This window comes from Pimephales promelas, chromosome 13 (assembly GCF_988280905.1).
Source record: "Pimephales promelas chromosome 13, fPimPro1.hap1.1, whole genome shotgun sequence".
NCBI classification, from domain to species: Eukaryota; Metazoa; Chordata; class Actinopteri; order Cypriniformes; family Leuciscidae; genus Pimephales; species Pimephales promelas.
The window spans coordinates 15,255,761-15,279,784 of NC_142781.1; the positions used below are offsets into that span (position 1 = coordinate 15,255,761).

Genomic DNA, 24,024 nt, shown 5'->3' on the forward strand with positions numbered 1-24,024 from the left:
GCATATGAGCTGATTTCATCTCTCGTTCACATTCACACACAGCAGCTCTATGTATTCAGCTATTCTGACAGTTCATTGTCAGGTCTTCAATTAATTGTGATGCCTTATTTCTTTTGAAATGGTCTAGTGGGGTAGAAAGAGTCCCAAAATAATTACAGGAGGATAAAAGTAAAATACAAAACAAGCCCCTTGCTGCCCGCTCTAAATCTCCAGGACAGAATATATCCCTCCCAGGTCCGGTCTGAGAGGATTGGTGCTTTTTCTGGAGGTCACTGGAGATTCATCCAGGGTTTAAACTTTGATCTTTCACTGGCTTTATCAATATTCATAATTCAGCTCTGTGGGATTTTTATAGCACATTTCTTCAGGTTAGGGGAATCTTTTATACAAACACACACACACACACACCGCCGCACATGGTGCTGTGGCAGGTTGCGAGCCGGCAGGTGATTAAGAGTTGTTTTTTCACAAGCGGTGTTATGACATATGTTGGTTGTTCTGAATAAGCAGAAGCTTTGCTCTAATCCATGTTACTAGCAACAGTCTGAAAACCAGACAACAGCAGCAGACAGGAAGAACATTACACACCTCCACTTATTACCTTCCACTTCGTTCTTTCTTTCAATCAACCAACCAGCTAACCATTTCTTCAATCAATCTGTCAATCAATCAACCAATCTATCATACGTTTGTCTTTGTTTTCCATTTGTTGTATTGATTGGGTGGTTTGTTCAATAAACCAATTGATTGATTGATTGAACGAATAGTCAGCTGATTAGTTATGCTGCTTTTTTTTTTACATCTTATTAGATTTTCAAAATGTGATACACACACATGAGGAGAAAAAAATCCTAGATTTAACCGTTTTGCTAGTGTGTGGTGTGCCATGATGTGACCAAGACAGCACACCACACACGAAAAGATTTATTGACAGAATAAGCATGGCGGACGATATGCAAGAAAAAATGCGATGATAGTGTTTGGAATGAAAGAAAAGGGTTTGGGTGAAGTCGTGGAGATGGCGGGAATTTAGTGAACTTCTCAGTCTCTCTCTCCTTTTGAAAATTGACCATGGTTTTATAATAATAGATAATAAATAAAAGCCTATAATAAAAAAACATGGTTAATTTTCCGTCTCTCTCTCTTTGGATGACTAAAATTATTCGCAAAACAAGTATTCAACTGGAACGAATGAGACGAGTGAGTGAGAGGAGGCGGGTGTGTGTCACTTCAGAGTGGGAAAGAGCAGCTGGTATCAGTGTATCGATACTGCAGCAAAGGACTACTGGAACGTTTCAGATATTGCAGTATCGATACATATCGAAATGTCGATATTTTTGACAACACTAGTTGGTTGATCATAATAACGTCTCGGTTACTAACGTAACCCTCGTTCCCTGAAGGAGGGAACGGGAGATGTGACGTCGACGTGACGACGTTACGTCGAACGTGAGCGACTTAAAGGGAAATACATTTCTCAATTGCTTATTTTTTTTCTTTGCTCTTTTGTTTGTTTTTTGCTTTGTCCAATCATTATCTTAATTATATGTTCAGTTAGACAATCATTATCTGTTGTTTGTTTGTTTGTCAGTCAACCGACCAATCAACAGTTCATTCATTAACACTATTACTACTCAAGCCTACATAGAACTTAATATGTATTTAATTTAAAATGACACGTTTTTAATTTAATGGACACTGCCATACCAAAAGATCACCAATGGAAATGTCAATGAACAAACATTGTTTCAACAAAAAAACATCCCCATTGTATAATGACAGAGGTCTGGTTCTGTTGTCAAACTCAGATTTATTTTTGACTTTCAAACTGACTCTAATAACTCTTATTTTACATGAACATTCAAAATTGGGTCATGTTGAGTGAGTCGTCTTGTTTTTAGATCCATATTTGAAGAGTTTGCATACAAGAGTTAAAGAGTTTGTTTATTTGAAGAGTTTCTGTCTCCAAATAACTTGGACTGGATTTAGATTGGCGCTAACAAAACCACTTAAACAAGATGCTACTCAACACGCCCACTTGAGTTGCCTGTTCATATTTTTTAATTTCCCTTGGTTTTGGGTTCATAGCGCTGGTATTTATCGCACTTTAGGTATAGCGCTGAAGTCAAAGTAACTTAAGCAGCCTCTTTCCTGTGGCTGATGAAAAAGGACCAGCAAAACACACCGACTGGCTTTACTCATCTGGAATATGTTCAGCCAAAAACAGATCAATAAGAGCTCCAATGAGGATGGCTCAGGGCACGCCAACTGCGCTGAAACGCGTCAATCGGGCCTAGAACAATTAAAGCCAAATAGAAAGCAATAGAGGAAACGAAAGGGCGAGAGAGAGGCAGGGGAAAACAAAATAGCGGAGGAGTAGTAGGGGAAAGGTTAAGTGGTCTTATCAGTTACTACCCATGATGCCACAGTGATGGGCGGCTCGTGATGAGACAGCTGGGATGTGTTTCTGATATCTAAAAGGGCAACCAGAGAGATGATTGGCAGACTGCAGCATAAGAAAGGAGTGCGTATGTTAAGTGGATTGTCACTCCGGTTGGGAATAATGAGCCTGGAATGACACTTTAGCGGGATGCCTCGGATCAGACAGCTGGAGAACCCGCACATTCCTCAAAAATGCTCATGCATTATTCAGAGCCAGGATACCTCTCTTTTTTTTCTCGCCTCTTTTTGACTAAAAAAGAATGAGTGCTTGTGCCATGCTGATAAATGTACTGTGCTAAGTACTACCTCCTCTGTGCATCCCAAACTTCCCAAATGTTTTAGAAGATACATAGCACTTATTCAATTTGAGTGTGGCAAAGAAAACGGGCAGTTGCCTGCAGTCAGACGCATAATTAACTCAGATCACTGTAGAGCCCAATGAATGGCTTTATATCTCCTTATATATTCATACTCATCTTCATATTTTTAAAGTTGAGTCTGGGCTGGCGGAAGAATGGAAGTAGCTGAAAAATAGGGATGGAAGGAATTCTGGAAGACATATTTGGAAGACATATCCAATTCTGTTACCAAATATTGAATTGAATTCAACAGTCAATGTGCATCAAAATGTGCATCTTTCAGTTCACTTAAAACTGTCAAGTCATTAGCTTGGGAATCAGACTCCATTGTTGGCATTTTTAATATTTTAAAACAGTCTTCCGTCCACACCCATTGCACATATGAGAATTGTAAATGGATCCGAATGTTGTTACAATGTAACCAGTTCACATTTATTTAAATATGCATTTTAAATTTGACAATACATCTGATTATGATTATGATCGTTGTCTGTGTGGAAACGTCAATGCTCTTGGCTCGTAGTGGTACCTGTGCTGAGGTGGGTTTCAATGGCAGCTGCTCTCATTGGGCTGAAAGATGCCATGTGCACTGACAGAGCCATCTGTGCAACGAGTACCAGATGCCAACCTGTCCCAATCATGTCATGCCAAGGCCTGTACATACCCTCTACAATCACCACAAGTAATGAATCTAGCGCCCTGTCACTCATTAAACACACACCCTCAGGGAAACAAAGGATTGGGTTTCGTCTGTGTATTTCACACAGTGGGACGCTGTGATCCTGTGGATGTGGGTCACGTTAGGGTGGATCAACTGTCAGTTAAAAGCCAAAAGGACCTCGCAACACTCGAACAGGCAGATAGATCACATCAGGCCACATAAAGCAACATATTGACTGACAGTTGGGGGTAACACATTACAAGTAACACGATATGTAATCAGATTACTTTTTACAAGTAACTAGTAAAGTAACGCACTACTTTTAAATCTACAACAAAATATCAAAGTTACTTTTTGAAAAAACTAGTAACTAGTTACTTTGTTTTTTCAATTTACTGACTGAAATCTCTCCCGTCCCCATGTTGACAGAAATACAAAGGCGTTGTGTGTGACGTGTGAACATGGCATGGCTATTGTAGTTATAGATCAAAAAAACATGATGACAAAAACAGATGACAAAAAGTAACGCGACACATTACTTTCCATTAAAATGAACTAATTAACACAATTAGTTATTTTTTTAGAGAGTAACGCAATTATTAATATTAATTACTTTTAAAAGTAACTTTCCCCAACACTGCTGACTGACTTCAGGCAAGACCAAACCTTCAATTCATCTGACAGACAGTAAAATACCCCACAGTGAGTGATGTTCTTTGGGTATTGAGTCATATTATTTAGTGAACATGAGCATTTGTCATCTTTTCTGTTGACCTGGATATCCCAAACCTTGCTAATGCTCATGATTTTGTAAAGGCCACTGCAAAAACCCAATGAGTCAAACAGTGGAGTCACCATGCGTGTATAGAGGATATGGGCGCTTTAGGGACGCGTTGTTAAGTGTTTTCTGAGTCAGAGTGGCAAATCAGATGTGCGGCAGCCAATCTGATATCTGAGATTCAGCTTTGCCATCACAGGAATGAATTACACTTTAAAATATATTAAAATAGGGAATAAGTTGTTTTAAATTGTAATAATGGTTCACAATATTACTACAATATTTTAAAACAAATAAATGCAGCCTTGGTGAGCATACGAGGCTTCTTTATCATGCTGACTATAACTGTATAGTGTAAGTTAATCTGTCAGGTGTTAAAGAGCCCATATTATATCATTTTTAGGAGTTCCCAAAAACAGTTTAACATGCATGCAAGGATAAAAAAAACACTTTATTTGTCTTATAATATGCATTTATTTTTAACTGATTTGCTCACCGACTCCCAAATGATTCGTACAACGACTCATTTTTCCAAACCACTCCTTTGTGTGACGCTAATTGGTGGTGATTGGTCAGATGAAAGACCCAGTCAGTTATTGTTTGTTAGCATAACGCATAAACATATTGATAAAGCACTGCAGTACTACAAGACGCTCTATTATTTATGGCAACTCCAATAACAGCGACAAACATTTCACATATTTAAAAAAAAAATTGACATTGGAGACCTAGAAGCTGCGCTGAGCGTAACTTACACACACACATACACGTGCACACACATACTGCCTCGCGCCCCGACGCAACAAAACCGTTCAAAACCCATAAAAGCAACAATTATTAATAATACTTACAGGTTGTGATTCGAAGGAGGACGCTGATCCATATACACTGGGTAAGTAAGTTACTGAGCCCTCCTTCAGGAACAACTGCTTGCGAATCCACATTTGTTTTTAAACTAACGTTATTCGTCAATAAAATGATGAGAACGCATTTGGGCTATACTGTTGTGGCATCGTTGCAAATATGAACTCTAACCACCGATTCTTCGCATGCTCGTCCCTGGTAAATGAAAACAAAGTGGCTGAACTATCTTTGCATTGTAAAACACAGCGTCTTCTCGAGATGATGCTATGATGAAGTATTTGAATATGTACATAGGCTTCAAGTTTACACTTCCGTCTGCGCGCACAGTAACTGGGCGCGGCCAATATGTATCTACGTCACTACGAACCAGCTAATGACTCGTTTCAAAAACAATTCATTTCATAGAGTCGACTCTCGCTTTTGAAAGATAATAACTTTATATACGGTGCACTTTCAGATATAAATCTTTACAGGATGTTTTCATTCCCTTAGAGCTATATTCCACACCATATGAACAGTCATTTTCAAAAATCCATGATAGGGGCTCTTTAATATGGCTAATACTATTATAATATTTGGCCCAGTGTTTGACCATGTGTAAACCACACTTCTGCTGATATTTATATGTTTATAAAGTTGTCAGTTTTCCTATTCAGACTGTCATGTTAAGAATGCTGCATAGTGTTGGATTTTTGCATTCAATGAATGATTTTGAGGGTAATTTTGTTGTACTTTTGTGCAGTGAGCAACTCTGTTATAAGTCAGCACTCGAACCAGTTCAGCTCTCTGATACACACTAATATGTGGTTTCACTATTAGCTTTCCGCTGCCTTATCCTCTTTTGGTCTTTCAGTCTCGCTCTCTCTCTCGGTAATAGGCTGAACGGTACTGGTTGGAGTTCAGAGAGAGGCTTTATTAGCTGTGGTCCAAATAAGATGAGACACGAAACGACTGGAACAGACTGAGAGCTACCGTGACCCAGATTTTGGTCAGTTTTGTGTGCAAGACTCTCACTTTCTCTCTGTCATTTCTCACTCTGGCACACACACACACACACAGTGCATAAACGTCGCTAGACTTTGATCTCAGTCCCTCTAAAAGTCTCCGATTAACTCAGCTGTCATCACCCTAAAAAATGTGATTATCTCTCTTTGCATTTGCTGAAAACAGCGGCTGCAGTAAGATATCCGAGGTTAGCCGTTTACACAATATATTTCTATATTATGCAGTATTATATCTTATTAAAAAATCTTTGAGACTCAACAGCTCATATTCCGGAATGGGCCGGCCCCCCCTGAGGTTCAACATTATTGGAGATGAGTACTAGATTAGAAAGCACATCTGGCACGATGTAGAGGATTGTGGGTACAAGCATTTGTTCGCCATGTGGATATGTGTTTTTGATTGGCAGGTCTGGTTCACTGTGATGCGTCTGCTGCTTTGTCAGGTGTGCTGTTGAGTGACAGCACGTGTATTAGTGTTATCTGCTATACTCAAATATTCTGAATAGAACCTGTGACACATAATTGTTCAGCATTTTATCTAATGTGCTTGACATACTAAAGAACATTTCTTTAGTGTGTTCTTAATGTGTTGGGCTGGTATTATTTATATATTTTTTTTATTTAGATAGCAGAGAGGGACTGAATATGTAAAAGGAACTCATGTATTCAGGGCACGTCCCCAACTTAGGAAGGTGAGCTGGGACTCGGTGCAGATGGCAAGGGAAAAAGAGAGCAGAGCCTGACATGTCCTGTCATTTACCCAGACGGTACGCACGCCTGTGAAAGTGAGTGTGGTTATCTGCATTTTATGTCTGAGAATAGCTGTCATGCGCTGTCAGTCGTGGAGAGGCTAGTAATGACACATATTTATCTACCCATATGTGCGTGAATGTGGGTAACATTGCATTTAAACACTTAGAATTCCATCAAAGGAGGGATCGGTTGGAGCTGTGGCATACTGGGGTAGCTCACATACCGCAGATGCCTGTACATTGAGCCATGGCTGAGCTGGTGGTACGGATGGTTCATTTACGGCATGCCCTGAATAGGAGGGAAATGGAGGAGGTAAATAGGAGGAATACGTTTCCCCATCCCTCCAATTTACTCTCTCTATAGTGTCGTGGCTGGGTGCTAGGTGGCCAGGTTATCATAAATGTATATAATATTATATAATTGTAAATTTTATTTTAAATATATATTTTTTTCTTTTTTTTTTTGCTTATACGTACATATACATTATTCAATCATAATTCATTTTAGTTTTCTTGTCCTACAGAGTTTTCTAGTATCAGTTCATTTCGTTTTTATTTTAGTTTTAATATTCTAGAGCTGACAAAGATAATGCACTAGAAAATCAACTAGTATGATTTAAAAAATAAATAAATCTCAACAAAATCTAGTGTTATTGCTATCCTATGAAATGTCTTATGTTTATTTCAGGTGGGATTATTTCAGGTTATTGTGTTGTAAATTTAAAATGTAGTTGTAGTTTTTTTTTTCTTCTATTAATTAATTAATTTATATTTATTTATTGATTGAATCAATTAATGGAAACCTAAAACCAATCCATCCATCCATCCATCCATGCATCCATCCATGCATCCATCCATGCATCCATCCATCCATCCATCCATCACAGTTGCCTTCACAATCATCCACCCATCCATCCATCCATCCATCCATCCATCCATCCATCCATAACAGTTGCCATCACAATTATCCATCCATCCATCCATCCATCCATCCATAACAGTTATCCATCCCAATTATCCATCCATCCATCCATCCATCCATAACAGTTGCCATCACAATCATCCATCCATCCATCCATCCATCCATCCATCCATCCATCCATCCATCCATCCATCACAGTTGCCATCACAATAATCCATCCATCCATCCATAACAGTTGCATCACAATTGTCCATCCATCCATCCATCACAATTATCCATCCATAACAATTGTCCATCCATCCATCCATCCATCCATCCATCCATCCATCCATCCATCCATCCATCCATCCATCCATAACAGTTGCCATCACAATTATCCATCCATCCATAGCAGTTGCCATCACAATTATTCATCCATCCATCCATCCATCACAATTGTCCATCCATTCATCGTCCATAACAGCTGTCCATCACAGTTGTCCATCCATCCAGGAAGGTGGTTCCTAGTGTGTTTTGGCTAGTTGTGAGGGCTTGAAACAGCCCTTCCCCAAGCCGTCCAATGCCTTAGCAAACACCACTACTGTAATAAAGCCTCGGTGTTTGTCTGTATGTCCTGACTATTTGACCCCAGCTGGTCTGTAAACGGCAGTGTCAGCAGGGTTCCTCTAAGACTGGCCGAGATGTGGTCAGGGAAGTGTACACTAGCCCCAGCGCCCACAGCCGGCCGCAGCGCCTGGCACTGTGTGCCTGTTAGTGGTGGGTGATTTATGGGGATTAAGCAGGCTTGTTGGCAGCATGCTACTTATGGGCATCCAATTTACTGCCTGTTTCCTCCTCCTCCTCTTGCCCTCGTTACTCTTCCATAGCTCCGTGGGTGCTGTAGTCCCTGGCATGGTGGATGATCCTTTAGACGTAGCGGGATGCACAATTCTTTTAGGAGCTTTTTATAGAGCTTCAATTAGTCTTGGAAAGCGTGAAGGAATATTCCGGATGGATTTGTAGTAGCGGCAGTTGTCCCAGTATAAGTGGGAGGCACGGAATAGTCCTCTACCATGATGATTTCTGTGTTCTACAAGGTGTATCAAGCACCTTATGTACTAGTTTTGTCTGCAGATGTCTGTTGAAGTCCACCCCAAGCTATGCAGTTTTGCTACTGATCCACTCAAAGAAGGACGTAAGAGGTTTGAATAGTATGACCTTGGGAAAGAAAATCATTCTTTCCATTGTGTTATCTGCTGCTGGCTGTGCATACTGACCTGACATTGTTTCAGCAAAACGTTCCTCATTCCTCCATCTCCTTGAACTTCACTTCACTCTTTAAGCGGTTTTCCCGCTTGGTTTTGATTGACTTGTCCAAATCTGCGTTTGATTCCACCCTCTTCCCCCTGAAGGACTCCTTCCCCTTGTAGTCCTGAACCAAGATGTGGTTGCAAATACAAGAGTAACATCATAGTGTTTAAAAATTTTGCTAGGTAACAATTAGCGATTGTCAAGTCAAAATGTCCACCAACCCACTAGTTAGTTAGTTTACAGTATGTCCAGGTTTTCTTTTTCTAACTTTAGAAATTGTTTAATTATATGAAGAGTTCAGATGCAAAAGCCTCTAAGTGTCATTTGAAATTTTCTTCTAGAATGATAATTTTGATCAAGCTTGTATATTTAAGTTCAGTGATTTCACTTAACCTGTTAACTGTCACCCCCCCTTTTTTGAATAGACATGAAAATGCACATTTCGAACTTAAATGGTTGTAATTCAAGAATGCTTTGGAATATAGACATATGATTGGTCTTGTTTTAAAGAAGACATTTGGCAGATTTTTGTAGAAGTGAAATAAATTAAGAAAGTGAAACAGAAAAAAAGTTATAGAAGTTTGAGTTTATGGAAATGTATAATGTAAAAATATTAATTATTCATATTTTACATAAAATATATATTTTCAAAACCTGGGCTACTCTAAAATGTCAGAAAGATCAAAGCCAAAAATCTGAACAAGTTGTGTTTCAAATTTTAGGTTGATATCTCAAAAAATGAGCTTTCAGTAAGATTTTGTTTGAGCGCAGTACCAAACGTTTTCACTAGGGCACAATCAGACTCCATTACTGCCCATATAAGGGCGCCTGCATTTCCATTCGTGTTTTGAGTGATATGAACCATTATTTTCACAATTTTCATACAATTTCTGAAGTAGAGATCCTATTCAGAAGTAGCATGGGAAGTTTGGCAGATTTTGATATGAATTGAACCTCTAAGAAACACATACAAAGAACACGCATGTAAGTCATAGCTAGCTGCCACGTCACAAATGGTGAATTTTATTCTTTTTTTCTTGATATTTCAAATTTTTCAGACCTTTTTTTTCCAAAATAATTGAATGGATTCTATCTTTTGAACTTTTGGCATGAAAACAAACTGAGGTTTCTACCATTTTTTCATGATTTTTCATGTTTAATGGTATTTTAAAATAAAGGTCTGAACACGCCTTATGAGTATGAAAATATTCTTGTTTTATATTGATAAATTATGGCTCCTCTGTAATATATTTTGAAAATCAGTCACCAAATTTGGAAACTAGAGATTGTAAGCTTTCAAATGATATATAGTTTGTCAATATTATTTAAGGTATTTACTAAGATATTATTGTTTTAAAAATATAGTGGCAAACGTCCCACCTGTGGGACGGTGACAGTTAACCTGTTAAATGGCAATGATAATTACCTATTAATTGTTATTTAAGTGAAATTACTGAACTTAAATATACAAGTTTGATAAAAATCATCATTAAAGAAGAAAATTTCAAATGGCATTTAGAGGCTTTTGCATCTGAACTCTTCATATCATCTCTTGCAGTTTAAGGGAATTAATTGATATAGGCCACCAATTTCTTCAAGAAGATGTTACTGTACATTGTCAGCAAGGTAAACTTTCTGTGAGAAATTGTATCTCTAAAATCATCCACTTTAAAACACTGTAATTCTCTCTTTTTTATTATTATTATTATTATTTTTTTTTTAGGTAAGGACTTTTTATAGTGTGCAATAAACAAAAGAAACCTGTCCTATGTAATGAAAATAATGCATATCAGCCTAAATACAAATAGCTAATCATTCAGGCAACCTACTGACTTTTCAGTTATGATAATTTTGAGAGATTGGTTTTACCACCAAACATTAACATGAAATAAACACATCACATTCTGCAAATATTATGCATTAATAATATGTACTCTTCAAAAATATCAAGTCAGTATTTTTGAAAAGTCTCTAATGCTCATCCAGGCTGGATTTATTTGATCAAAAATACAGTAAAACAGTAATATTGTGATTTAAAAAAAAAATATATATATATACCGTATTTTATTATGTAATATAGACCTGTGATGAAAAAGCGTAACTTTCAGCATCATTACTCCAGTTATCAGTGTCACATGATCCTTCAGATATCGTTCTAATACAATGTATGCTGCTCTGATTTATTATTATTCTCAATGTTAAAAATATTTGTGCAGCTTAGTATTTTTGTGGAAACGGTGATAATTTTTTTTTTTTTTTTTCAGGATTCTTTGAGAAATATAAAGTTCAAAATGACAAAATTTACTTAATAAATATCTGTTGTTGCCATTATTATTGTCTTTACTGGCACTTTTAATTTAGTTTTTCTGATAAAAATATTAATGTCATTCAAAAATAAAAAAAATCTTACTGACCCCATTTTTCAGGTTGACATGGATTCATACTGGTTGGAATCCATACTGAAGTGCACATGACTCCATTAGGTGGTTTGCTGGTGCACATCCAAGTTCACAAGCAGATTAGATATGACAGATATGTGGATATGAGCTTAATTCCTGCATCCATGGTGTGAGTTTTTCACGGTTTTGGCTTTGTAAGCACATCTTCTCCGAGTCCTGCAGAGCCGTGTTTTATCTCACCAAACATTTCAATCCATCTGCAGTTCTGAAATAAACCGATAAAGAAAAAACAGGAAAGGCAACCACAAATGATTTACTTCTATGTCTGGCAGATTGGACGCCACTTTTTATGCACGGTAAACTTCTCCGGCTCACCCACTTTCCTCGCATGCTCTGAATGTGTGGCATGTCCCAGAGGAGACCTTAGCCTAGATATTCGAAATATCCGCAGCGCCTCAGGAGAATGATGCACTAAACCTCGCCTTATGTCTTGTGGAGGAAGAGAGGAGGGCAAATAACATACAAAATATTTAGTTTGTGCCTTCATTGACAAACTGTCATGTTTCTGATTGTAAATGTGGCATGAATTATTTATTTGTTTTGCTTCATGAGAACCATTCATAGTGTTAAGTAACTACCACGAAGAGGACGGAAAGATGAACTTGCATGTTGAACCTGCTTACCCCATATGAGCATCAATGATCAACGTGTCGATTGCTTTGCCACAATTTTTTATTCTATATTATTATTTTTTTGTACATGTTCAATACACAAAAGGTAAAGCAAACAATGCTATTTTTTCCCTGAAAGTGGCAATATGACATTCACAGATTTCCAGTGCAGGACAGTGAGCCAGCTGGTCTGAATAGTATCAAGGATTATGCGATTCCAGATGTGCGGAGGTAAAGAGAGAGGCTAATGAAAATGGAAAGAAAAAAAGGCTAGAATGGGAAAATGTTTAGTGGGGAACTCGCTCTCTCCCTCTCTCTCGGAGAGATAATGGCAGTAATTGGACTGACTCACAGCTCCTCTCTGTGTGTTTCTCTCAGATAAAGAGCGCCGTGTGAATCTCTGCTGCTCTGCGACATGCTCTCTCTATTCGGAATTAAATGTTCTGCACACAATGTGCGGCGCGTGGCCAGGCGGTGGCTGGAGCTGGAAATGAAATGACTGTTTAAATCCCCTCAGCGGCGGTTTATAGTGGCCACTACCTCGGCCTGCGGAGCAGAGTCTGGGACTTTAGAGGCTTTTTGCAGACTAGCCTCTTAAAGCTACTGCGCTCAGAACTGATGTGTTTGGGCTTTAACGTCGCAATACATTTAGTTTTTTTGTGGGGCAGACTAATTCCACTGATTTACTGGTATTAAAGCTTTACATTTCAGATGTGGGATTGGAAATGAGCTTCTAAATCACATCCAGAATACTCAATATCTACACTGCAAGATCGTGTTGCATACTACCACATATCTTTAAAGGGATAGTTCCCCCAAAAATGACAATTGAGTAGTCATTCACTCACCGCCATGACGTTCCAAATATTTTGATATTATATATTTTTACATTTTTATTTTATACATATATTTATATTATTGCATTTTTATATTACATTTGTTGTTTCAACAGTTTCAACTGTTTTTGTCCATACACATTTAGGACTTTTTTTTTTCATTCATATACTATTACAGTTCCCTTTCAAACGGTCACTTCGTATTGCGTAGCTATACGCAGTGGGAAAACTCATTTTTCTCGATTTACTAAAACATATATGTAAAATGCATTTGCAGCTACACAGCCAGTTCATAGGCTGTGCTGCAGCAACTGCACATCCAATGGCGCGGGCGCCTCTGACGTGCGACCAATGAGATCACTCCACGTCATTACACGTCAGAGCCACTGAACTATAATGACTGTATAGCTCATGACGTTCTAAACTGCCACCATGCAGTGAAGCCACCGGAAGTGTTCAAGCGGCCATCTTACGATTCCCTACCAGCAGAGGGCTTCAACGGCCGTTAAACGGAGATTGGTAGCTTCGACGGCACTTTTAAGATGACCCGCTGTGCAGCATACAAGTGTAAAACGAAGTTCACAAAAGGATCTAGAAAAGCAGCCCAGAGGTTGTAATTTAAGCCCATAAGTAGTAATTTATATGCATAAATGTCGCTATTTCAGTGTTGTTTTCTCCGAGGCAAGAGTAGTCTAATGCTTCGATAAAACGTTCAACATAAGAAAGCTCAGAGCAGCAATAATTACAATTAAGTGTACAATAGCAACCCCATTTGACAGGTTCAAAAGAGCTTCGTGAAAAAAGAAAAGAGTCCATTTACTTTTACTAATGCCTGCGGTGCAGGAGCAGCAAGCACTATTGTGCTTCCACATATGCTGCGATTGCAGTGCGCAACTGATCTACGTCTGTACCACAAACACATTTATTCTCTATTTTTATTTCTTATCACTATTTTTTATTGTCAGCGACTTTTATAAAATAATATAAGAAAAGTTTCAACATTGAAACCATGTGCCACGAACCATGTTCTGTCACTTTAATTCAGCGCCTGCACAGCAGACTGCACCTATCTTTAGCAGCGCGTCGTGGCTGGTTCACACATGCATTGACTAGAGTGGGCGCGATCAGCTCGGGTAGCCGTGTCGCAGCGGAAATGCGCCGGAGACGTGTGCAGTGTAAATAAGGGGTAAATAAGTGGTGAAACAGGCGTACACCAACCCATACAATTTGTAGAGAGAGTCAGAGAGGGTCAGAGAGAGTGAGTGCCCAGTCCATCTGGTGGCTCCTCTCTGGATGGTTTCCGGAGCTGGTTATCGGACGCTGCTTCATGGCCTGTCCTGATGAGGAAGGACCTCAGGCGAAGGAAATGATGTGGCATCCGTGGGCCAATCTATGGGCCCTACATGTGTGGCCCCTAAAGGGGTATCCGGGGACCTTCCTGTGAAGGTGTTGAACACTATGTCTGAAGTTAGGACGCCTAGCTATGCTTCGAAATGGGCGGGGGTTTTCTCCAGCTGGTGCTCGAAAAACCATGTGTAATATTTGTGGTCCTCTTATTCCAACTGGAGCTGTTGGACGCGGGCCGCTCCTTGTCCATGCACAAAGTGTGTATGGCAGCCATTGCAGCACACCATGATCTGTTGGCTGACCAATCACTGGGAAGAAACAACGTTCTGGTTGTGAGATTTTTTTTTTTTTCAAGTAGCCTACATTTTTTATGGGTTTAGTGTTATAAATGTATGTATAAATGTAATTTCAACAATATTTTTTTTTTTTTATGGTTTGAGTTTTAGTTATCTATAACCCTTCCCCATATGAACAAAAAAAACAAACAAAAAAACAAACAGAGCCATACAGGTTTGTAACGACAGGAAATTTAATTTTTGGTTATATTATAACTTAAAATTGAGATTTTTTTATTGCTTTTGTATTTTTATATCAAAGAAGGCCATAGACTCATGTCCTACACTCAGGTTGATCTGTTGTGTTATGCCTTAGAGGCATCGACTCATCCCAGTCGATACATCTCGAGGTGTATCGATTTCTAAGTGATGCCATGTTGTTCGGTCGGCCTGCCTGAGCAGTTAGTGACGGTCCCTGCGGTCTCTTCTTCATCTGATGACTGTTGTGGGTGGAGCTGGTTTGATCTGCTGATGGCTCTGGCACCTGTTGTGATGCTACAGTGCCACTGAGGCCAATTAACACATGAAAGGTGCTTCCAACCACCCAAGAGGAAGTGAAGGGGGCGATGGTGGAGGCGCACAGGAAAAAAGATGGCATTATTTGCTCATGCAATGACAAGGTGAGAGGCGAAAGAAAAGGCAGAGGGAGCTGATGAAACAATTTAGTGCTTCCTCCTGCCTGTGGAGAAAGGAAACACTGCGAGAAAACAAGCCAAAACCTCCTTCAGAGAGAGCGATGTCACACTGTGGAATGTTATTAATATCAACAGTATTTACATTTAACATTTTCTGCAAGTTGTCATCTAAATGGCCTTCTAAAGATTTGCATTTTAGTTTATTTCAGACATGGATATGTTCGTTTGTGAGTAAAATATTAGTAACATCTTTGTTTATTGCTGGATTTAGTGGTTAAAGATGATGTGTGTGATATTTCAATGTTATTTTGTTTAATCCCAGTGTACTACACTCACCTAAGGGATTATTAGGAACACCATACTAATACTGTTTGACCCCCTTTCACCTTCAGAACTGTCTTAATTCTATGTGGCATTGATTCAACAAGGTGCTGAAAGCATTCTTTAGAAATGTTGGCCCATATTGATAGGATAGCATCATGCAGTTGATGGAGATTTGTGGGATGCACATCCAGGGCACGAAGCTCCCATTCCTCCACATCCCAAAGATGCTCTATTGGGTTGAGATCTGGTGACTGTGGGGGCCATTTTTGTACAGTGAACTCATTGTCATGTTCAAGAAACCAATTTGAAATGATTCGAGCTTTGTGACTTGGTGCATTATCCTGCTGGAAGTAGCCATCAGAAGATGGGGACATGGTGGCCATAAAGGGATGGACTTGGTCAGACACAATGCTTGTGTAGGCCATGGCATTTAAATGATTGCCCGATTGGCACTAAGGGGCCTAAAGTTTGCCAAGAAAACATCACCCACACCATTACACCACCACCAGCCTGCACAGTTGTTACAAGGCATGATGGATCCATGTTTTCATTCTGTTTACGCCAAATTCTGCCTCTACCATCTGAATGTCTCAACAGAAATTGAGACTCATCAGATCAGGCAACATTTTTCCAGTCTTCAACTGTCCAATTTTGGTGAGCTCTTGCAAATTGTAGCCTCTGTTTCCTATTTGTAGTGGAGATGAATTGTACCCGGTGGGGTCTTCTGCTGTTGTAGTCCATCTGCCTCAAGGTTGTGCGTGTTGTGGCTTCACAAATGCTTTGCTGCATACCTCGGTTGAAATGAGTGGTTATTTCAGTCAAAGTTACTCTTCTATCATCTTGAATCAGTCGGCTAATTCTCCTCTGACCTCGAACATCAACAATGCATTTTCACCCACAGGACTGCCGCATACTGGATGTTTTCCCCTTTTCACACCATTCTTTGTAAACCCTAGAAATGGTTGTGCGTGAAAATCCCAGTAACTGAGCAGATTTTGAAATACTCAGAATGGCCCGTCTGGCACCAACAACCATGCCACGCTCAGAATTGCTTAAATCACCTTTGTTTCCCATTCTGACATTCAGTTTGGAGTTCAGGGGATTGTCTTGACCAGGACCACACCCCTAAATGCATTGAAGCAACTGCCATGTGATTGGTCGATTAGATAATGGCAAATGTCTTATGTTACCAGTAAAAAGTGGCCTACATTATTACTGTATCTAGTCAGTGACAGTAAAATAATTCTGTATTTTCAGCTTCAGAATCATACATATTTTTATTCTGGTGTCATCATTGTCCTGTCCATTGGGTTTCCACCACCAAGTCCATGCCTATTCATTTACACCCACAATCTAATACCAAATTTATTTAAAATTTGAATCAACATTACATTTTGTGTTAACCTATTATCATATGTATCATAGGTATCACATTACAATTATACCATGATTTTATACCATGATTGAAGGGTTATGGACAAATACTGTAAGCGATCCCAAGATAAAGGAAACAAAATACTAATATATATTTATATAAAATATATATGCTCATCATAGATTTCAAGTCATTGTATGCATTAATTGCATTTTTATGGTATTTGTGTGTGTTAAATTCGCCAATGCTATAGATCCACCAAGTTATGCCACGACACTTAGGTTAAAATAATTGAAAATGTCTTTTATCTCTTCCATTGCAGCCCTTGCTGGGAGTGAATGAGATGCCGTGTCGAGGCTAGAGGCAGCGGTGGACTGTTCCCGAGTCAGTGGAAAGCCCCTCTAGATGAGCCAGTCACAGCCACCCAGCTGCACGGTAAAGGAATAAGGATTTAATATGTCAACAGAGGCCGAGCTCCAGCCTGCTGCCAGACCCAGCGTCAGAAAGGATTCCAAGAGGAGAGGTATGAGGCCCTCATACGGGTGCATTTGTGTAAACAGACAAACACACACTCACGCCCGGGGGTTTGTTCAGTCTGTGGGGGTCGGCTTTAAAATCACAGGCATACTGTGCAGGATCTACACACACAAACAATCACACATGTGCAAAACCACAGTGCCTCAAACAGTTCGCTGATATCTTTTTTGTAATGTTTCCCATGTGTTTTGTATAGATAGATAGATAAATAGAACTTGTAGTCAGACAGATGTTTGGGGATGGGACCAGTGCCAAGGGGCCTGTCGGTCATTGTGTGGGCAGTGTATAGAGGGGACAGGCTATTGCCTCTCTTGTTATGAGTCTTGTTGCACTGTCCTCTTGTGATGTACCACCTGTCCCTTACCGGCCACACAATGGCGTTTTGTGCCAGGCCATGAGCCCATGAGACCGTAGCGGCACAGCTGAGGGGCGAAGTGACACCAGATGTCCCATAGAGCTAGGTATCGGAGAGCAGAACAGCGAGATCTGACTTCTACATAGCCTTGTGTGTCTACGAACAAGTCTACAAACTTCTAGATCTAGATATTCACAAAACGTCATCTGTAGGGGTGTTTGTGTCCTTGCATTCTTGAAGTACAACAGCATGCATTTATATTTATTGTTAAATAAATTGTTTATTTGTTTATTCATTTCAAAATTAATTGAAATGTTCACAAAGCATATAATGATGCATTTCATTCATTCATTATCATGTGCATCTCAAAATAAATTGAAACATTCACAAAGAATGTTATATTTAGTTAGTTAGTTAGTTAGTTAGTTAGATATTTAGTTAGTTAATGTGAACATAAATTGAAACATTCTTAAAGCGTATTATATTTAGTTAGTTAGCTTGTTAGTTAGTGAATGTGAATGAAATAAATTGAAACTCACAAAGAATATGAAATTTTGTTAATGTCATAATAAATTGAAACATCCGCAAAGCATCTTATATTTAGTTAGTTAGTTAGTGAATGCGAATGCGAATGCGAATGTGAAAATAAATTGAAACTCATAAAGCATATGAATTTAGTTAGTGAATGTCGTAAAATATCGAATCATTCATTAAGTATATTGTCGTCGCTGCCCGATGAAACTCACGTATGTCCAAAACGTTTACTTTCAGGAAGTGAAAAAAACACGTAATTTCAAAAGCAGCTGAATGTAGCGTTTTTATGCTTGGTACAACATCTTTAAATGTAACCATATTCTTGCCAGTGTCATGACATAATCCACATTGACCCAAAATCGAGTTGGGTGGTCAGATGTGGTCAGGCAGATCCGATCACAACTTATTTACACCTTGCATTAACATGCGTTTTTTATTATCCGGAGAACTTATCTGGATACAGATCGCAGTTTAATACCAGGTGTAAATGGGGTCTCAGAGACGCTTAAGATGAAACCTCACGAGACCGGCGAGATGCCTCCACAGGGCGGGGAGATACGCTGCGTGATTGACAGCTTTGACAGCAAATTGATATACGTGGAAATCAGATGACATGATTTCACTACTTTTCATTGGTCATTTAGATAATGTGAAGCATGCTGTATACGGAAATGAACCTGGACATTCTATCCGTCGAAAAATTTGCCTCTGAGGAAGCACATGCACACACATATGCTTTTTCAATTGCATTGCCTTGAATATTTAAGCACTAAATAGTGCTTTTTCTCAACCAGTCATAACAGTAACAAACAGCATCCACCTGTCTCTTCACCATCTACATACAGTAACAAGCCTGACCTCAATCTCTGTTCCCTATGGAATGGATGTAATTGGTCCTGCTGTGTTTTCCACTAGAAGCCATTTTAGTGGGACAAACTATTGAAAATCCGTCTTTTTATTACCACAAAACACAACTAATCTGTTACTAATGACACTTACCTTCCCTCCAACTTTGGGAACCTGTTTACTATGACTTACAGCAAGCGCTTAATGACAGCCTTTGTAGAAATGATCTGATCCTCCTATTAGCTGCCATGCTGTACCTGACTTACCCATAATGCAACAGTGGCCAGTAGTGGAGAATGTGGCCTATAACTGCCTTAAATCATTGAAATGGCCATATCTACAAGATAAGAACACACCACCAAAATGTTGGACGGATGAGAACAAAAAATATTCCATCCATCCATCCATCCATCCATCCATTTTTTTTACAGTATTATTTAAAAAATTGCGAACAGTTGTACAATTTATTTTGTGATTTTAATTATTTATTTATATTTGTAAATATTTTTGTGTTTATTTTTAAGTATTTTATTATTTTAAAGAACCATCATTTACTCACCCTCATGTTGTTCCAAACCTGTATGCATTTTATTTATTTATTATGCAGATTTTTTTTTTTTTTTTTTTTTTTTTTAAACAATGTTGGTAAATAATTGGTTTGGTCCATTGTAAGGATTAAAAAAAATATTACAACCAACATTCTTTAAAATATATTTTATGTTCTGCAGAGAAAGAAAAGATAGAAATTCGCACAGGTTTGGAGCGACGTATATATATATATATATATATATATATATATATATATATAACATGAAATTATATATACAAATGTGTATTGTAAATATTGTAAATATGTAAATATTTCAATTAATTTTAATTTGTATTATTATTGTACATCTGTTTGTACAAATTGTACATCTATTTGTTCAAATGACGTGGGGGTACATTATGCCTTTAAATATGCTAATCAAGGGAAGAAAAAACACTTCCTATATGTTTATTGTTGACATCATAGAGAATTTAAAACCCATTCAAATTTGTTTACCACAAATTCATTTTAAACAGACAAATCACACAAATGCAGACACGGTTATTTAACATGCCCTCATCCTCAAACACTATAAAAACACAATTATGCAAGGTGAAAGAAAATCTGTCCTAAACAACATGAAATACATGTTTACTTTTAACATATATGACTTGATCCAAAATTCAGTTCAGTTCATTGTTGGGTCGCCACTTGATGTCCATTGTAAAATGTGGTTCATGAAGAAAAATCAGTTGAAAAGCAATGCCGTTGACAATAAAGACCGCCCACAATCACAGGCATCAGGACACTGAAGTCTCGGGATTACATCGGCATAATGACATTGGTGCAAACACACGCTGAGGTTTTAAACATGCCACTAAATTAATTGAGGAATAATGAAGCAGGGTTTTACGTGTAGTCGGGTCCCGGAGCTCCTTAGAGAGCATAACACACACACACACACACGCACGTACATGTGAGAGTAAGTGCTCTTGGGGCAAGGTGTAATGAATATCAATGTCATTAGGGCACATTAGAACACCGCAACTAATAAATAAAGCATTCACTGCAGTGTTGATGAGCTCATCCCAGCTGCATTATCCCCCTTTCACTCCCTGTCTTTATATTTTCTAATTAATAACATAAATAGAAGTGAATTAAGCCCTTTATTTAACCTCAGCTATTGAGGAAGTGACAAGCGGCTAATGTGAAGTGTTATGTGTGTGTGTTTTTGTCTTCCTGAAAATGGTGCTGTAAAAATCACAAGATAAAATAGTCTGTTCAGAATCATACTGTGAAATCGGAGCAGGCTAGGACATTTTCTTTGGTAACACTTTATTTTACAGTGTCCTTGTTACATATGTTGCATAATACTTAACGTAGTAATAAGACTACATTAACCCTAAACCAAAACCTAATCTTAGTCTAACTCTATATTAAGTAGATGTTGTTAATAATTATTACTTAGTCCTTAAATATATAATAACACTGTAACAATGAAACTTTAAAAAATAATAAACAACAAATAAACAATTTCAGTGTCCTTGTTTACATGTACTTACTATGGTTATAACAATAAAGTATGCATACTTAAAAGCAACTTACCCTGAACCAAAACCTAATCATATTCTAATGTTGTTAATTAACATTACGCTGTACTTATGTAATATTACACTGTAACAAAGGCACCTTAAAAATAAAGTCTAACCTTCTATAGCACAATAGACTATAGACAACAAAAATATTTCAAAACAAGAAACTTTTAGTAAAAACAAAACAACAACTAATAAAAAAATATATAAAACAATATATTCCAACAAAACAATGGTAATTCTTAAGGCATACTATGGCCATGCATTATTATTATTATTATTATTTTTACTTTGGTGTCAATATCTTTTTTAGGTGAGGGGTTAAAACAAACAAAACATACTAAGACTAATGATTACCATAAATGCTTGAATTTAATATTTAAATGTAATTTATATCAAGGTACAGTTGGACAAGTGAACAGAACATTCAAATATGTATTGCCGTCATTGTGTGCACATTAAAAACTGTAAAACTAAACAGAAAAGTGGTCATATATTTAGCTAAATCAATGAATAGTCATAATTTATTCACGATGCAATGCATGCTGGGAAACTAAGTGCTGGCACATCACATTATTACAGTTAATCTATAAATATACAAAAGATGACTAATAACAGTAAAAAATGAAGTCACAGTATATCATTCACACTTAATTATAATACATTTTTTAGAACGATTACGGTAAAAATGAAACCAGAAGTACAGCAGGAATACACTGTATGCAGATTTTGCAATGCAGGTGTCTAAAACCTGTTAACCTGTGTGCATACAAACACTGAAAAAGGATTCGAGAGAAAAAAAGTGGGAGGAAAAAGAGTTTGCTTTCATAACATGATGATTGCTGTTATTGCGTTCACGATCTTGTCAAGATTTTAAATTGAAGGTATTTGAGTGCATGAAAGCAAACTGCAATTGCACATATATGCCTCCATAGTAAGATGCGACTATTGTTATCAGAAGCGGCAGGCGGGATGTTTTCTCTATTGTATTTTTGAAGAAGTTGTCTTTCACAATACACTTCCTTTCAAATAAGGGCTTCAATGATAGGCATATGTAAGAGAACACATTTAAAACATAGTGTATAGATTGTGTCAGTGAGTGTTGTGGTGTTGTTCGATAGTGATACCGTAATCACCAGAACCAAGGGTTTCATTGATTTGGTTCTGAATTGTCCTCTGTTTCCCTGGACCGGTCTTTTGTTGAAGATATGGATCACTGTCAGAGTTGACATGCTGGGGTTTATTACGCTCTGAGACTGATCATTAAGCTGTCCAGATCTCTGTCTCTCTTCCATATTAACATCTCTCATTCCATCTTTTTTATCCAGAATTCCTTTTTGTGTGCCTCAAATCAGTGACTGGCAGCTTTAGATGAGGATGGATTGCCAATGGGAGGGCTATGGCAGCTTAACAGCATTTTATCAAACGTATGGAATAAGAATAAAACTGGAAAGGGTTTTCAGATGAACGGAAATAGAACTGGAATAAAACCAAAGCAGAGCTCTTTTCTGCGCTCATTGGCTCAGTGCATGCGCCTGGTGGTGTATTATCTCTCCAGTGTTGTGCGATATTCAGAACTGAATGGAAAATACATTTTAAATTCGCATTAGATAGTGCAGTAGAATTTGAATATAAAAAAGGGAAATTTAAATGGAATGATAATTGGTGAAATTAAAGAAACTGCTTTATTTTTCATTATTATTATTTTCATTTTTACTCATACAACACGAACATATGGGGAACATTCAACAGTTTGCATTTTCAATTTCTTTCTTTTTCATTTTTTTGGAAGTCTCTTATGCTCACTATAGGCTGTATTTAATTGATCAAAAATACTGTAAAACAGTAATGTTGTCAATTATTATTACAATATACCATATTTTAATTAATTTCTGTGATGGCAAAGCTGAATTTTCAGTATCAATACTTTAGCCTTCAGAGTCACATGATCCTTCAGAAATCATAGTAAAATGCTGATTGGCTGCTCAAGAAAGTTTTCTTAAAAATGCAGTTTGCTGCTTAATATTTTGTAATAATATTTTGTAAGAATGTAAAAGCATTTACTGTTCACTTTTCATTGTGTCATTAAAAATAATAATAATAATATTTTTTTTTAATTTAATTTAAACTTATTTTAATGGTAAATCGAAAAATATGGCATATATAAATATATGTATAAATATATGTTTATATATTCCTATATCTCTAATCTATTTTACTATTACTTGTTTAAATTAAAAAAATATATATATATTTAAAAATATTAAGGCTATAATAATAATAATAATAAGTTTGGCAAAAAAAAATAATAATAATTACATTACTACATATTGAACCATGGTTTGAACCTTGGTGTAAGAACAATTCATTTAACATTTTTACATGCTTTAATTTATTGCAGTGTTGGAGTATTGCTGTGGTGTTCTGGGTATTTGTTAGCATCACTTTACTGGTTGGTTAGGGTGTGCTGGGTCATTACTTTCTGGCCCAATTCAAAAGATCACCAAGTCTTTGTTACTTTCTGTCCTGATATGATTGATTCCAGTCCCTTTTTCAGGTTTTGTCACATATTTATCATCCACCATTTTATCATCTACCAGGCAACCATCACTTTGATTACTGATTTGAAACAATTCA

General features: G+C 37.6%; 1 protein-coding gene across 14 annotated transcripts in view; it reads left to right on the forward strand.

Moving 5' to 3' along the window:
* dab1a (DAB adaptor protein 1a) overlaps positions 1–24,024 on the forward strand; it is a 454,080-nt gene that overhangs the window by 331,865 nt on the left and 98,191 nt on the right. For all 14 annotated transcript variants that reach the window (XM_089118509.1, XM_039691914.2, XM_089118515.1 and 11 more), the window contains one exon: positions 17,317–17,517. In XM_089118509.1, coding sequence (XP_088974635.1) covers positions 17,451–17,517 — 67 coding nt within the window. In that variant the 5' untranslated portion in view covers positions 17,317–17,450. The remainder of the gene's footprint in view (positions 1–17,316; positions 17,518–24,024) is intronic.